General features: G+C 37.2%; 1 protein-coding gene across 4 annotated transcripts in view; it reads left to right on the top strand.

The window, feature by feature from the left end:
- LOC121095490 (BEN domain-containing protein 5) overlaps positions 1-16,825 on the top strand; it is a 964,914-nt gene that overhangs the window by 386,686 nt on the left and 561,403 nt on the right. For all 4 annotated transcript variants that reach the window (XM_040610380.1, XM_040610378.1, XM_040610379.1 and 1 more), the window contains exon 5: positions 6,799-7,015. In XM_040610380.1, coding sequence (XP_040466314.1) covers positions 6,799-7,015 — 217 coding nt within the window. The remainder of the gene's footprint in view (positions 1-6,798; positions 7,016-16,825) is intronic.

The raw sequence follows: 16,825 nt of genomic DNA, 5'->3' as shown, positions 1-16,825 counted from the left end.
TTTCTTGCCATTTTATAATATAGCAAACCCTCCCCTTCTTAATGTTATGCTTATTCTGGTGAACTGAAGGATGATGGTTTCATTTCTGACAGCAGAACTCAGGAACAGGTTTTCAGCATTGCTTTATATTTCATAATCACAGTCTGCTAGTAGGGACCCTTCCATACTGCTTCCGTGCTTCCCACATGGTACACCCTTTCCTCAGCATTTCTTGTCACTTTTAGGAGTAAATGACTTCCACTGATTCCCTCTGGTTTTAGGTAGAATGGTTTCATTATGTTTTTGTTATTGGTATTATTGTAGACCTAGAAGACTGGCCTGTGGGCAAGGACCACATTTCTGTAAGGTGTTCTGCAAACACAGGACAAAGGACATTTCCCACTGCTGTGTTCTCTTTATTGTTCCTTCTCACCACTGAATTTTCCTTGGCAGAACACTGTACTGTATTGAAGGTACACTTTTGTTAAAAACCTTTCTTAGTAAGTTCCCCATGAATGTAGGCAAACATGTGTGAAATACGGGGAATTATTCTCATAACATTTGCTCATACAAATCTATTTCTAGCTTTTGGCTTTCAGGTTCTAAAAGAGTGATAATGTGCTTCTATGATATTTTCACTTAGTGTCAGCTGATGGAACTGATTTCTCTGATGTGCAGGTCTCAAAAAAAAAAAATTATGCCAGGTTAGACTAGCACTGATACAGGTACCCAGTACTATGTTTATTACAAACATTTAAAATGCAGAAATTCTCCAAAAAAGTTAAATGTTCCTTCTTGCTGGTTAATTATTTAATTAAATCTTATAGAAAAAAATAGTACAAAATCTCAATGCTTTCCCTTTGAAGTTGTAAAGAACACAGGGTTTACAAGAAATCTTTGTACAGTTCAGTATTATTTGAATTCCCTAGCAATCTTTATAGAGGTTACTTAATCATTCCATTAACATTAACCCTTGAAAGCTGTATGCTTAATATGTAGTTTCCTGATTTTTATGAAAGCCATTGAATTACACAATAGTTTGATTTTTATACTTAAGAAAAAGAAACCAGATATTGGTGGAGGTGGAAAAGCTTGAGGTGTTAAAAATTCTTAAAATATTTGGAGAACATTCTAATACATATTAGGAATAATAAAAACAGGACTTATCTTGCAGTGTCTGAAACTGAGTTAGCCGTGCCAAACCTCATTCAGTTGTCTGTAAAAATTTTTTAATGCTATCTGACATATTCACTGTCACTCCATGCTCTGTGAATCAAATATAAAATTATGTGCAGGAAAAAACCCTACAAACTTATTTTGTCACAAGTAAGCTAGGAATTTTGAAGATGGTCAGCTCCACTTGTCAACAAGAATAAGCAAGAAGAAAAATAATGGCTTAGACTAACAGAGAAACAAGCCAGTAAGGCCTTAAAATTGAAAGGGCTGCCTCTCAGAAGAGGAATTTGCAGTGCATGATTAACATCCTTACATTTTCTCTATAGAGTTTGTTGGTTTTCTTGCAGCTAATAAATAGGGACATCCAGCTTTAAGAATAAAACTTGAACACTCATAAGGAGTAGCTAGATGTAGCATTTTGGGTAGCATCCATAAATACCTGAAGGCAATTTTCCAAAGGAGAGTCAGAATGAGGTTTTGTGTTTCAAACGTCTTTAAAATTTAGGCTTAATTTCCTCTGAGATAGTGACTCAGGCCCACCTCTTTGAATATACACGGGCTTGGAAATTTTTGAAGTTGTTAAGTTGTATGCCTACATCTGCCAATTGATGGCAGTTGAAAATGATCACCACAGTGTGTCACCACAGCTAACACTACATCGCAATCAGATTCGCTTGAGCGTTTCTCTGCAAGTCAGATCACTTTTTCTTTTGGCCATTGATCTTTTACGGCACCTGCAGCTTTTTGTTTTTCTTCCAAAGATCATCATTTTACTTTGAAGTCTACTGACTGTGATATGCAGTATCACTAACCCAATCCTGTAGAGGCAAGGAACTGAATAATTACTTCATGAGTGCCATATTAAAAGCAGTCCAAAGACTGTTTAGGCTGCTCATTAAAGTCGTTGGGAATTTGGCTGGGCAAGAGCTCCCTGCTTTGGTCATGCAACAGGGTGGGGGAAGTGCTCCAAAGATTATTATTTTCTAATTATTTGCGTTGTGGTACCACAAAAAGATTTGATTACCACACTTATCTGTTTAAAACTCAAAGAACAGATGCCACACAGCAGCACACTCCCACCCCAACCCCCCCAGTGTTTGTTCTCCAAAGTTTTCACTCCCAATTTTCAAAGGGAAATAAGGTAGCAGAGAAGGGAAAAAAAATCAGAACAGATAATAAAGTTTGCCCTTAAAGCCAAAATTATTAGAGTTGAAATTAAAATTATTTTAAAAAAACCTAGTATAGTTAGGATGCAATTTTCAAAGCTCAGTTATACCCCTTGCTGCCTGCTGCAGTAGCAGACTAAAATCCTGGGGCCTCTGAAGTTACCAGTTTTTGAGACTGAATGAGGGGTCCATTTTTTTTGTTTGTTAAACTGACAAATTTGATCTTATTGCATGCTACCAAAACAGAGAGAAGCGTTCTGACTCCAGACTGCAATGCAGCAAATATATAGGAACAGACAAGCACATGTACATTCACACTTGAAGTAACAAATGTGCTGGGTTGGGAGTGCTACCTTGTCAGACAGGAGGAGAAGACTCTCAGATCCACTGGCTCAAGCCTTTGACTGGCACTGGACAATGAGTGTTGAAATAGAAATAAAATATGAGTTTCTGTGCTTCTTTCTTCCTTTAAGAGAAAGAAGTTTACATTTATCTTTAAGACTAGGCAGTCTGAATTTGTTTCAAAATGATTTATAATATCAAGCTTCATTTCTGTAAATACATTTCTAAGAACAGACTGGAAATCAGTTGCTTGCATGTCATTCTCTGTGGCTGTACTTAGAATTGGGGTGGTTCTCCTTTAAATAACCGTTCAGAAGCACTGAAATCCAGGCAGTTGTGTATCAATTAGCAGGGTGCATTTCTTAGTGTGGGCTGCCTGGAAATGCAAAATGACAAATCTGAGCATTAAGCTTTCTACCATCATTTTGCTTTCCTACCTCTAACTACAAATCAGCTTCATTGTGACTTACAGTGTAAGAAGTTGCTGCATTTCTGCAGATCCATGATAAGATATTTTTCTCTAGTAAGAAATGCAGTTAGACTCTGCATTCTGAATCTGTTCCTGCCAGGCCCTAGATGCATTAGTATTCCACTGGCAGCTGCCTGTAGGTAGGAATATTGTTTTTGTCCATAACCAGAGGGAACAATCAGACTAAGCCGTTCCCCGGCTATAAACCAGCCAAAGTAATTGGGTTTAATTTTAATTTTTGTAATAGCTTTAAATTAATAGGAGCAGCTGCTGCCACAGTGTGTGGGTGTCCTTTTCCAGAAGGCATAGAACAAAAAAGGGAAAGAGTAAACAATAGTGCGTCTAGGACACAAAGGTTAATTCAAGAACTGAGCAATGTCTTTTCGTTATCAAAAACTCAGTTGGTGAGATCTAGTACTGTGTCTCTTTTCTTTCTTTTTCTTTCCCTTTTTTTTTTCTTTTTTCTTTAATTCCCTGATAAGATCTCAATCTGATTAGGCTCCTGTGTGTAAAGATGTGTTGTTGGTATTTAAACACTAACTCTCTTTCTCTATATGACTCACAAATAGATTAGCAGTGACAAAGTGCTAGAAGAGATAAAAATAGATTAGCAGTGACAGGAGTACTATTATAATTATTTTTGGAAGATATGGTTTGAATTAAGAGTTTGGGCACTTTCTGCCCTGAGAGGGTGAATTTAAACCTGGGAACTGAGGATGGTTTCTGCTGTTGTGTCAGACACCAGATAGTGAAATGTCAATACCAGATGTCCTAGACATCAAGATTAGCCATAATAGCCAAATGCAGCCATAAAGTGATGTGTCAAAGTGGATAATAAAACAGATGCTTAGCTTCTATAATGAAGGGGAAAGGGAATGAAATATCAAAAGTGCCTTTAATACATTAACAAAGTTGTCTTCAACTTGTTTAAAAGTAGAAAGTTATTGAACCAAGGAGAACTATGTGTCATTTAAACATTAAGTATCAGCAGATGAATTCCAATTAGCATTAGCCATTCTAAAATCCTGATTTTGCTCCTATTGGTCTCACTTTACATGATTTTTTTATAGCATAAAGTGAGGCTTGTCCTTTATTATTTCTCCCATGCTAATTTGGAAACAAATAAAGTTCAACAACTCAGCAACATACTGTTTAAACTTGCATTACAGTTTGAGGACTGGGAGCTAGAATACATTTACCCACTGCCATATCATCTGCTTGATTTGAGATCAAATGAGGGATGTCCTATAGCACTCCAGAGTAAGGGCGAATGATAGAAATATGTTAAGATACTGAAGAAACCTATTAGGTTAGGGTACTGCGTGCAGACGGCTGGTGGCATTTTTCCCTTACTGATACTTTTAAAAAAAGTTAAAAGAATTGTTTTTCTGTCCTTCATATTTGTGGCTTACAAATAATTTTCAGATCTTAGTGATAAACAAGTGTCTTACTTAACCAAAAATCACAGGATCGTAAAATCATTCAGTTTGGAAAAGATCTTTAAGACCATCAAGTCCAACCATTAACCTGGCACTGTCAAGTCCACCACTAAACCATGTCCCTGAGCGCCACATCTACACGCCTTTTAAATTCCTCCAGGGATGGTGACCCCACCACTTCCCTGGGCAGCCTGTTCCAATGCTTGACAACCCTTTTGGTGAAGAAATTTTTCCTAAAATCCAATGCAAACCTCCCCTGGCACAGCCTGAGTCCATTTCTTCTTGTCTTATTGCTTGTTACTTGGGAGAAGAGACCGACATCCACCTTACTACAGCCTCCTGTCAGGCAGAGAGCAATAAGGTCCTTCTGAGCCTCCTTTTCTTCAGGCTAAACAACCCCAGTTCCCTCAGCTGCTCCTCTAAGACTTGTTCTTCAGACCTTTCATGAGCTTTGTTGCCCTTTTCTGGACACGCTTCAGCACCTTTATGTCTTTCTTGTAGCAAGGGTCCCAAAACTGAGCACAGGTGTTCGAGGTGCAGCCTCACCTGTGCTGAGTACAGGGGCATGAGCACTTCCCTACTCCTGCTGGCCACACTATTTCTGATGCAAGCCAGGATGCTGTTGGCCTTCTTGGCCACCTGGGCACACTGCTGGCTCATGTGATACTGAAGTACATTCTTGAAGCCTTGAACATTCAAGAACCAGGGCAATAAAAGGGGCAAATAAATTCTTATTTCAAGTCTAATTAACTGCATCACTGGCTCTTTATTGTACTTTTTAAAGAACATCTCAATTCCTTTCTGTTTCTCTTTGTAGGTCCTGAGTCTTGCTGATCACACTCCTTAACTGCTGCTAATTGGCTAGCATGTACTTTTGCATAATGAGAAGGTTTTGTTCTCTATTTCATATCAGTAATGAAAGGCCAAAACTGATACTCTGCAGTAGACCAGCTTCTCGGAACTATTACGAAGAGGCATATTACTACTGCTATGTCTGTAAATCTTATTATGTTTTCCCTCACCATCAGCCTAGTTTAGCTGAGATTTGCTCCAATCATTAGATGAGACCTGTTTATAATGTTGCATAATTGAATAAGTTAGAGTCTGCAGAACCATAGTGTTTTGTTGCCAAACGTGACTGGTAAATTAGTTACATCAAATTACAAGTGCATGGCATGACTAGAGAATCTCCTATCTAAATAAGGCTAGAAAATCGATCTACAAAATCAAGAAGGGGTACAAACAGAAATATTGAACATCTCTAGTCACAGAACAAGTTTTTGACCCACCTCTGAAATATTACTAATTTCTGTTGAGAAATAACAGAATAATTGAAGTTGAGTGAAAGATGGCAGGCAGACATTTGTTATTCCTTGAACAGATACCAGCTTGATAGCAATGACATAAATGTCTTTATTATAATTATTTACCATCATGTATATTCATTTTTATCTTGTCAGATAAGCCAGAACTCTCAAGGAGGGCAGCAATCCAATTTGGAACAACACCAAATACCCTTTTCTGGTTTGCTTTCTAATTTAGAAATAGGTTATTTTCCATACCTGAAGTTTTTTGTTTGAGTTTTGGGGGGTTGTTTTTTCATCTCAGGAATTTATCTGTTCCTCCGTTCATTGGCTGGGTGTTGATATATCCCCCCAACTATTAAGGATAAAAATAAAAAGATGTCCTGAATTTCAGTAACTGTTCTATTGGTTTTGCCTTATACTGACATTCCTTCGTTAATTATGCCTTACCTCTGTGCTGGTGAATTAGACCTGTCTCAAAGGATCCAGCCACACTCCAGCCAGAATTTTGGCTGAAACCTGTGTGGTAGTATGAGGTTGTACCAGCTTGGTAGTGAAGTAGGGGACAGTTTAACTTCCTGTGCATCCTTTTCACTTCGCGAGAGTGGGTTTCTCTGGTTACATGATGCTCTCTCCAGCTTTGGTGGCTCTGCCAGCTTGGGCACAAGGAGCAAGCTGCAGTCCCTGTGGTGACTGTTGCACCAGCACAGTAGCTGTGCCATGCATAGGCCCAGGCGCAGGGACTGTCTGCATGAGCGCTGCGGAATGCAGGCTCTGGGATCTGCTCACCAGCTCCTCAGTTGTTCAAGCTGTTTCACTTCATTTGTTTTAGAGGAAACTTGAATCTTACATAGCCTTTTTGTGCAGATTTATGTCAATGAATGTATATGCCAACGTATATATTTGTTGCTTTTGTCTTTTAGGCAAAGAATACCTTCTAAAAATGTGTATTACTATCGCTGCCCAGACCACAGGAGAAACTATGTCATGTCATTTGCTTTTTGCTTTGACCGAGAGGATGACACTTATCAATTTGCTTACTGCTACCCCTACACCTATACTCGCCTTCAGCACTATCTTGACAGCCTACAAAGGAGGAACATGGACTACTTTTGCAGAGAATCGCTAGGTCTCAGCGTGGTAAGTAATAGGCATGCTTGCCAACTAGCAGGCTTCATTATGAATGGCTACCCTTAAATGCTTATAGAGTATATAATTCATCATCCCTGCTAAAGTACACACATGCACATATTTGTTTTACTGCTATCAATGACACATGAGGTAGTGTACCTGCATGGTGAAATATAGACAAATGCTAATTTAATGTCACATAAAATATTTCCTTTGCGATGTGCAAGGCAATGCTAAATTTGCATATATGATCAGTTAACCTCTAATGACATTAAAATATGAAACTGAAACAGCTTTATTGAAGAAATGTGATTTTTAGAATACTCTGTCCGTTTGTTTTTTTGGAAGAGCTTTGCTGTTCAGAAGGAAATATGTATCTTTGGAACTAGAGTATAGCTTTTCTTGGTAAATAATGCAAAACATACACAAACTACCTATTTTATTTACTCTTGAAGAATGGCTGCTTTGGTGATTTAAAATTAAAAGGTGTTTGGTAGTCTCAGTATAGATCCTGGTGGCCACATGAAAATGAAATGTGACAGTTCTGGTGCAGAAGGGAGGGTTAATGGTAAGTCTGAAGTTCTGCTCACTTTGCTATAACCTTTCTCTGAAATGTTGCCTGTCCTGAGGATTTGGAAAGTATGACTCAGCCACTCCCATATTGACTCAGAAATCAAATTAAAAAATAATAACTGAAATCTTGTGGTTTATGGTTTTGTTGGGTTTTTTTGTTTGTTTCTTTTGTTTTCCTTTTGCATTCTCAGACTTCATAGTGCACTTGTTCGACGTTCTTAATCTTTTCTCCGAGATTTGACGAGATCTAAACCTGCAGTGTGTGTGTGTCAGAAGAAGAAAGCTGTGATTCCTATGAAGGCTGATAATCCCAGCAGCTGGGGCTTTAAAATGAATCCCAACATATATTGTGAAAATCAGAATCAAATCATAGCCTGCACTGGAATAAATAAAAGGCTTCCAGCATTAGAGCAGGCCATCGATATCCCTATGGTGGCATAAAACTTGGAGGAAAAAAGTAACTTTTAGAGAAGAGGCAAAACAGAATTAACAAAAGAAAGAGTTTTTTTAACTCTTTTGTCAGTTGAGTTCTTGGTCTAAAAATGACTGTTGCATATCCCTGAACTGGAATTAGTTAGTAACCATTCCAATCAGGGGGACAAGCACTTATAAGGGAGAGGGGTATTAAAAAAATAGGAAAGTAAAATCTTCAGAGATTGGGAGGAAAGAGTGCTATCATCTTACTTTGTGTAGGGTTTCAATTATTAATCTTAGAGGACAGAGCTGTCATTAATTCTATAATGAAACTGAATTTGTTTCCTTTCACTCTGAAAATAGTGTATAAACAGTCACATTTGCATATTCATCAAAACCCTGATCTGGCTGATTAAAACACTGAGATAGAAGGATTTGTCTTTTATCTGCATTTTGACAGACAGAGCTATACTCTTAAATCTTGTTAACATTGTGTTACCAGTAGTTGTTAAGTATTATTTTTCATATTTTAGCAAACTAAACAAACAGATGCTATTCAAAATGTGGCAGGAAATGTGCTATGTGTAAGTCCTGATTTTATATCTATATGTACACACACAGTATGTTTTGCAGAAATTGATATGGTAACATTTTGCAGCTCACCATGCTGATCTGTATAAAAAGCTTGTGAATCAGGCTCATGCTGTAATCTTTGTAAGTAACATTACAATCTCAGAGCATTTCTGGCTCTTCTCCACACACAACTGTCCTAGAACAGCTTGGTAATTTAATGTCTTTGCTGAGCTTGAATAGACAATTTCCATAAGTTCTCTGCAAGTTAAATATTTTAACATAGAGCTTTGTTACTATCATGCATCTTTAAATGGTGAAAAACAGGATCCTTCAGTCTTCACTGCACAGTGCTTCATCAAAGCAGAAGCCGGCTGTACTTTAGAGAATTGCGTGCCATATAGGATAGATTTAGAGCTAAGAAAGCGAGCTCTGTCCCTGGTCTGGCCCCTTATGTAAGATAAGAGGAATCAGACTGGCATAAAGAGGCCCTTAGAAACACTATTCCTGGTGAAGGGACAATACCCCTGGTAGCACCCGGTGAAAGGCAACTTGAAGATGCTTTCTGAGGACAAGCTGAAGTCTTCGTGCTGGGCACGGGCCTGAAGCAGGGTAGCATGTTAGGGGAAGGCCACAGCATATCTGATGAACTGTCATGTAGCCACCAATACCCTCTGGTTCATTCCTGAGGAATTTTACAGTTCCCTGCAGCAGTTTGTAGGTTAGAGAATGCTTTGAAGCAATTTCACCTCTCCTGGATGATGAAGTTTTTAACTGTGCCTCTTGGAGACAACAGAATCTCACCACAGATCTTTGGGTTTGTTGTTTTTTTTTTTTTTTAAATTTTTCTTTCTCGTGGAACAGTAAAATGCAAGTCACAAGAAACCATGCTTAGATGATTACTCCTGAAGGCTTTCTGAGTGCACATTTTGCGGCAGGTAGTATTTTCAAGGCAATCTAATTTCTAATCTAATTTTATATTTTCTCTAAAGAAAGTACTATGCCTCCATTAACTCCTTAAATACTTTCAGTAATTCTATGAAAATTGAAAGTGAAATATCAGTATGGGACATGTAATTGTCATTAGGATGTAGAATGGCGAAGTGGTTCAGAGCCAAATGGCGAAGATTCCCATTGCCAGTGTCAATGGATAACTTAGCGGTTCTATTTTTGACCTTTTAATGTTTATGTTCTTTACTTCAGAGAGCTATCCCACATTCTAGATGTGCCAAATGGTCTTGAAAATAGTCTCTCCTGCAAGCTAGCTGTGATGGTCACCCAGGTGTCATTTAAACTGCCATTTTCATTCTGCCATTGTTGGCCTTAGGTAACTTCAGACTTTCTGCAGTTTTTCCAAACAGATCATAAGTTCAAAATCAGTAAGCATTTTTTTTTTAAATGGTGAAATTAGTTTTTTTACATATTATTAATGTTTCTCTCATCTTGGCATATATTATGCAAATATTCACAGCATAATATAATCAAAAATATTTTTTGTATTTCTGTGAAAATATAAGCACAGGCTCAATTTACAGTTACACTATTTTATGGTATTTATACAGTCTCATATGAAGTAACAGTTATGTGTACCATTATAGCTAGTAATTCAGAGTTGGCAAAAATTTGGGTGTGGTGTTTTTTGTAGCTGGTGGTCTAAGTTAGCTGTGCTTACCTGAAGTGTGCAGACAATTGCTGAGAGTGGTACCTCTGCTAATATTCAACTATCATATATAATAAATTAAATGAGTTTTGGTGAGCCTGGCTCAACTCCTGCAGGCCACTTTACAAATCGCCACTGGCTTAGCAATATTTTCATTAATCACTCAAAAAAGAACCAAGATTAATTGGTGACAGATATGTCCTTTCACCTCATTAGGCAATGGTGGTTCCAAATTACACTTCAGGAGAATTGCAACTGCAAATTCAAACCACAAGCCTCAAAGGAACTTCCACAGTACACAGAGACTGGAATATGGAATTGTGTTCAATTAAATATTAAACATACATATTTTAAAACAAGAAGGCAATATGTCTAATGTAGAGCTCTGTAAGTGAGCCAATCTCTTAAGTCAGACATGAGATACTCAGTGAAACAGATTGGAACACAAGGTACTTCATTTTGACTCCACACCACTTTGGTGTGTGCTTTTAATTTACATAAGTTACTCCCAATTTATGCTGGTATCGGAGAGATCAGAATGAGGCCCTAAGACTGTGAAACTGCACACCAGATGTCACATTGCTGGTTCATTGATCAAATATCCCTTATTTGCCGTCTAAATGACTGGGTATCCCAGTAAAAATAGTTGATCAGTTCTACTGATATCCACTGATCCATTTTTGACTGCTCAGTTATGACTCTTAAAGCATGAAACAAAGAAAATAGACAATTTTTCTAAGGTTAGATTTCCCATTTCTGTGTTTGGTGTGAGGTTACATAATACAGTTCTGTAGAAGTATACTGTTCGTCTTCAAAGAAAAAAAAAGTTACAGGCTTCAGTATGATGTGTCATACCTTTGAAATCATGTTGGTATCAGATACTTTCCAATGGATCTGACTGGAACTAGCTTGAAATATCGTCTAAATGCAATTTGTGGCAATTCACTTGGTCTGAAAAAGGCCACAGAATTAACGCTTAAGAAAAGCCAACCCAACTTCTCATTTCTCTAGAATGTAAAAGTACACCTACATACATGTTCAGAGCACATTCTGTTTATTCAGCGTTATATCTATTTACTCACATAGTGCTGCTGTTCCCATAACATTCATGATACGGATGTCATCCCAAAAGTGTGCGTGAGATTTTAAATGCTCCTACAGTTATTTTCTCAGCTGGGTTGGATAGCAGCAGAAGTAGAGTTGGACCTGAAAATAACACCACCGACAGTTCTTTCTGAAATAAAATATGATTTATAGTATATAATAGCACAGTGTGCTACCATGGAAATTATATAAATAACATGAAAAATAACAGGCAATTATTCTATACCATCAGTTTTAAGGATAATTTCTTTGTTAGAATTTAAAGGAAGTTCTGGGGGACAAACTGTCTTATGGGAATCACGGACTAGGAAAGATAGGCAAAACTATGTTACTATTGAAAGTTACCATCTGTCTGTAGAATATATACAACTGTTCATGGTAAAAACTAGAAATACTTTGGTTTTTTGGCAGCAATATATAGTTTTAGAAAAAATAAACTCAATAAAACTATCATTTATACTTGATATTGTGCAAGGTTACTAAACGTATAAACTGGTTATTTCTTAAATTCCAGAAAGAGCACTGGTTCATATAGTTCAATAATTTCTACAAAATTTGCATAGATTGTGTTTATCTGAGTAAAAAGTCTTAAATTGGGAAGGATTTAAAACTTAAGTGAAATTTTTCTTTTATTTTATGACTACCCTTGTCTTTTTAAAAACGGTTAAGAAAAAAAAACCAAAAACCAAAACAACTTGGAACTTCACAAAAAAAGAAGATTTGAGCATAAAGAAACAACCTGCAGAGAAAAAATTATGATCTACTTTATTAAGAAGAAAACCTCTTGAAAGGGATGACAGTAAATGAATTGTATGTGGTGGTGGTGGTAGTCTGTACAGTTTTCATGCATAGGTCCCAAGCTGCATATTTTCATTCTATAGCCACATGTGGAAACTGTTGGAAAGTCAGTGACCTTTCAGAAGTTTTCATTAGACTCTCTGTAGCAGGTTGGCCTTTTGCTTCATGGGTCTTTCCACTTCCATGTCAGGCTCTTCATCTCACCTTTACTCCACACTTGTCCTTCATCTGACTCACCCTTTCTTTACCTCAAATTTAACTTTCTCTTTTCTTTCCATTTAGTTTATGCTTTCCTAAGCTAACTACAAGAAAGAAGTTGTGGCATTTGTTTGCTGCTCTTGTGTTGCTTATTTTGCTTTGCTTTTTCTCATTCATTCTCCTTATCTCTTTGAATCTGGAAGGGAAAATCCAAGATAGCTGTTAGGTCTTTTAAATACCAGGACAGTGCAAGGCAGTCATGTTCTCTTCTCTGCCCTCAGTATCCTTATCTCAGCGCCACTTCATGTAACATCATATTCAGGTCTATGGCCCATCTTCCTCGTCTGTATGTGTTTTGTGCTCCCTGTTTGCTCCATCCCCTAATATATACACCTGCATTTCCAGAGAAGCTAACGTAACATGTGGTTTTTTCAGTCTTCAACCTGGAGAGGAAACATCAGTGATCCTTGTTAGTTTATCTACTTCTATATTCACATTATATATGAATTATATATTCATAGATATATTCATAGTATATCTATGAGAATCCAAGTTAGTTGTCCTAACTTACCTGAGTTAACATCCAAGTGCAGAAAGGCATTTCAGGCTCTGAATCCTCGTTTCGTGGCAAATTGCAGATAAGAGGCAGATTTTACTCATTCCTGTCCTCAGCACTTTCTGCTGCTTGGTTTTGAGCCATACAGCTCGGTGTGATAGCTGTAATCCCAATAGGAAACAAACTGGGTTTGTCCACACAGTCAGTTCAACCCCCAGATCTGGGCAGCTGCCTTTAGTTACTGCATCCGAAGCTTTTGGGGACAGGGAGCATCTATTTCACTTTCTGTGTTTAGTGCCTTGCTCACTAGAACTCCTTTTTTGTTTGGTGCTTGGGAAATAACATAGTACAAACAATTATCATTCCATCAAAAAAACAAGTCTAAGGTCCTGTATATGCACCAGTGTAAAGCTTTTTATGGTTTTAAATTTACCTAGTTGCCCTGAAGGACATGTAAGTATTTTGAAGATAAGTATTGCCCTCAGAAACCTGTGAAAACCCTGGAATGTGTTCATTCTTCTTTCACTTCCATTTACAGATATTTGTTTTCCCTGTTTTGTAGCACAGCATTAAGCAATAATTACCATGTTGATAGTGATGCTGAATGTATTTGCATGTAGGGGAAATCGTGCTATGTGGAGCTATTAGCTACATTTGCCCCGTAGCACTTTACTGCATTGACTCTGCTGGGATTTTGACTATGTTTGAGTTGGTTTCTATTTAGATCTCCTGAGTGGTGACTGTGTAATGCATCTGTGGGGCTGGAGTTGCAATATAATCTGTATTATCTGACTGTAGACCCAAAAGGTGCTTAGCCTGGCCCACATTACTTGTAGGGCTGAGACCTTGGGGTTGAAGGTTTATCTAACAATTTTAAAGTCTGCTCAGTCCAAGGGATTTGGATTTATGCCTTTTAATTTAACCAAAGAAAGAACTATTTATTGATTTAGCTTTATACTTGCTATATAATGTAAGCATAATGTATTAAAATCTCTAAATACCTTAGGCAAAATCTTGTTCACATGATTTGTGTAAACCGAGCATTGTGGCTGTGATCCAGCAAAACACTTAAGCATAGATTTAAACTTAAGCATGTTAAATAGTCCTGTTGAAGTAACTGGCACAGTTCATGGCATCAAGTTAAATGTGTGTAAAAATGTCTTTAATTTCCAAGGTCACAACAATCATGTGGCAGGATCAAGGCCTGGTGCCCTAATGTTTTGTCGTTATCTTGTACTACCACTATAAAACATGACTACAGGAAAAAAAATAACAACATCCTAGATTTTTTGCCCAGATTCTCAGTGTCTCCAGCCAAACCTACTTGTAAAGTAAAGAGGAGTAATGTTGTTTTCAGTCTCACATGAATGTAAATGATCTGGCTATTGGTTGACTTGTATTTCAGTTCTTTTTAAATATTTGTTTTAATAAGCTCCCAGGGGCTTGCTTGTCTAGCATTTCACCTTTGCTTACAGTACACTGACACCACTGAAGCTGAGAGCTAATTTAGAGGTCTGGTTTTAGGAAGTGGAAAGAATTTACTTGCCAGTCATTGGTAGCCAATGGATTTGGCCAGCAACTTCATTCACTCCTTGTAGCGTAAGAACGAAACAAATTCACAACGAGGTAGATATGGTTTCAGATAACTTTCCAGTATTACAAAATTCCCATTGGACAAGATATTTAAGAATTGTGTGTAAGACTGCAAGCCATTTACTCCCACTTTAAACATAATGTAGCAAATAAAACATTCAAAAGTAAACAAACAAATTTTTTGTCACAGTCAGGGTTTGAGGTTTATATATACCTTCTTTCACCCTCCCTTCAGATTAATCTTCCCCCTTGTAATGGTATATACCTAACAGATAATACTGAAATAACAAATCAAAAGAAGTCTAAAATATGATTTAAAGAAGTATTTATTTGTCTGTCATGCCATCTCTGGATATTTCATTGCTTGTCCACATCTAGCTGAAGAAGCTGGTTCAAGTAATGTATTCTGAAACCCTTTTTGCAGTTCTTTATAAATATGCTGAATATCTGTGGGTAATGTGAATCCCGTAATTGCTCAGCAGTCCTTTTTGTAGTGTATGAGTAAGGTGTGCACTTGAGGCCTTCTGCATAAGAGATCTGTGCTAATGCTGGAATTCTTTGTCCTTGCCATGCACATATTCAGTAAGACTTTATCTCTGTTGTCCTTAAGCCTTGAAAGCTGAAAGCTGGCTCTAAAAAGATTTCAGCTTGTATGTCAGAAGGGAATTTGGAATATACCTTTATACCCCATAGAATGATAATATAAAGAAGTAAGAAAAGATTTTGATGCAGATTATAAGATAACAGACCAAGGAAGTTTAGTTCGGGTGGCCCAAACTGACTAAGCACATCCTTACTGCTGACCCCAAGTATTTGAATGTATGTACTTCAAGGGAAGAACAAAGGCTCATGACAATGTAATGGATTTATGGAAAGCATAGCTGGGAGATACTGCATGTTGCCTGTGGTCCATTCCTGATTGCAGTCTGTTTTTTATGGCCCTTACTTTTCTGCACTGTTAGGAAAGTATTTTTGAATCAAAGAATAGTGCAATGAAGAAGGACATCAAACTTACATGTAAGGGAGGCTAGTGCCATCCTTATTTTAAGACATCATGTTACATTCAAACATGCTTTATTTTAGGTCATAATAGTACTGAAAAAAAAAAAAAAAAAAGCGTATTTCTAGAAAATGCTGACTCCTGTTTGAGTGCTGCTGTTATCCACAAATGCCAAAAGCCATGTTTATCTTTGTTTTGAAGACAAAATAACATACAAATAGCATGAGGAGACAGGAGCTTTTTAATGTAAAGCAGTAGGTACTTAATTGAAAATTTTTTTTTCACTTAGGTAATATAAGATACAGTTTAAAGCCTTTTTAATAGTCTTTAAAAGAGATTTTACACGGCAACCAATCATATAGGTACATGAAAAGAACTGCATTCCCTGATAAGGATCCTCTTTTTCATGTTTTCAAACAGCTGCTGAGCACCATACTGTGGCAGCAGAGAACAGTCTGAGAAAATGAACACAGATTGAAAAGGTCTGAGTTACATGACATTTTCAATGAAAAAAAAAAAAAAGTCAGCCCTAGGCCCACAGTCAAAAGTTTTCACTCAGAATTCCCTACATTTGTGGACATACCTTTCCACAGAGAATGTCTGGTTTTCTGAACTACTGTATCTAATGTGCTAGTAAATGTGTAACATGGAGGAAGACAAAGGAGAGATACCATCCATTTCAGGAATTTTCATAGGGTTACTCAAAAGAAAAACCAGTTTCAGAAATTTGTTTTCTCCCATTTATTTTGAATTTCCCATTAATTGCATCCAATGTTGTGCTTAATCTTAATTAGTTAAATTGTAAGAAGGCTGTTACTTTCTCAAAATATAAAGACTTCTGGATTTTGTAATACATATATTTCTTTTCCATTTAGATCTTCTACATTCAGGTGGATTATAATAGTGCATTAATATCCATCATGATATTTTTAATCAGCTTCTTAGTTCATTAATAACAGCTGCTCATTGTTAAAAGTGTTTTTGTTTTGTTTTTTTTTTAAAATCTAAGTTGCTTAGAATTAAAATATTAACTAGTCTTCTTCATATTTATGAATGATGCGCTGCTCTGCAGCATGGAATGAAAGAAAATCTTATGTCTATCATAAAGAAAACCCAGGGTTTTTTAGAAAATTTGCTCTGACAGCCTCCAAAATACTGCATAAATGTCAGTGAGTTAAGGTTCATAACATTCTTCTGACTGTAGTGTGATTTTATAGGGAAGGAGGCAGGAGAAGAAGGATCATTTAGAGGCAGCCTGTGGAAAAGGCTTTCTGAGGCTGGCCATACCAAACAGTGACTGTGCAGGGAGTTTGGCGTCAGGATTGAGGGGTCAGGTTGCTGCCAGCGCCACGG

This window comes from Falco naumanni, chromosome 11 (assembly GCF_017639655.2).
Source record: "Falco naumanni isolate bFalNau1 chromosome 11, bFalNau1.pat, whole genome shotgun sequence".
Taxonomy (NCBI): domain Eukaryota; kingdom Metazoa; phylum Chordata; class Aves; order Falconiformes; family Falconidae; genus Falco; species Falco naumanni.
This window is presented reverse-complemented; position numbering and strand designations above follow the sequence as displayed.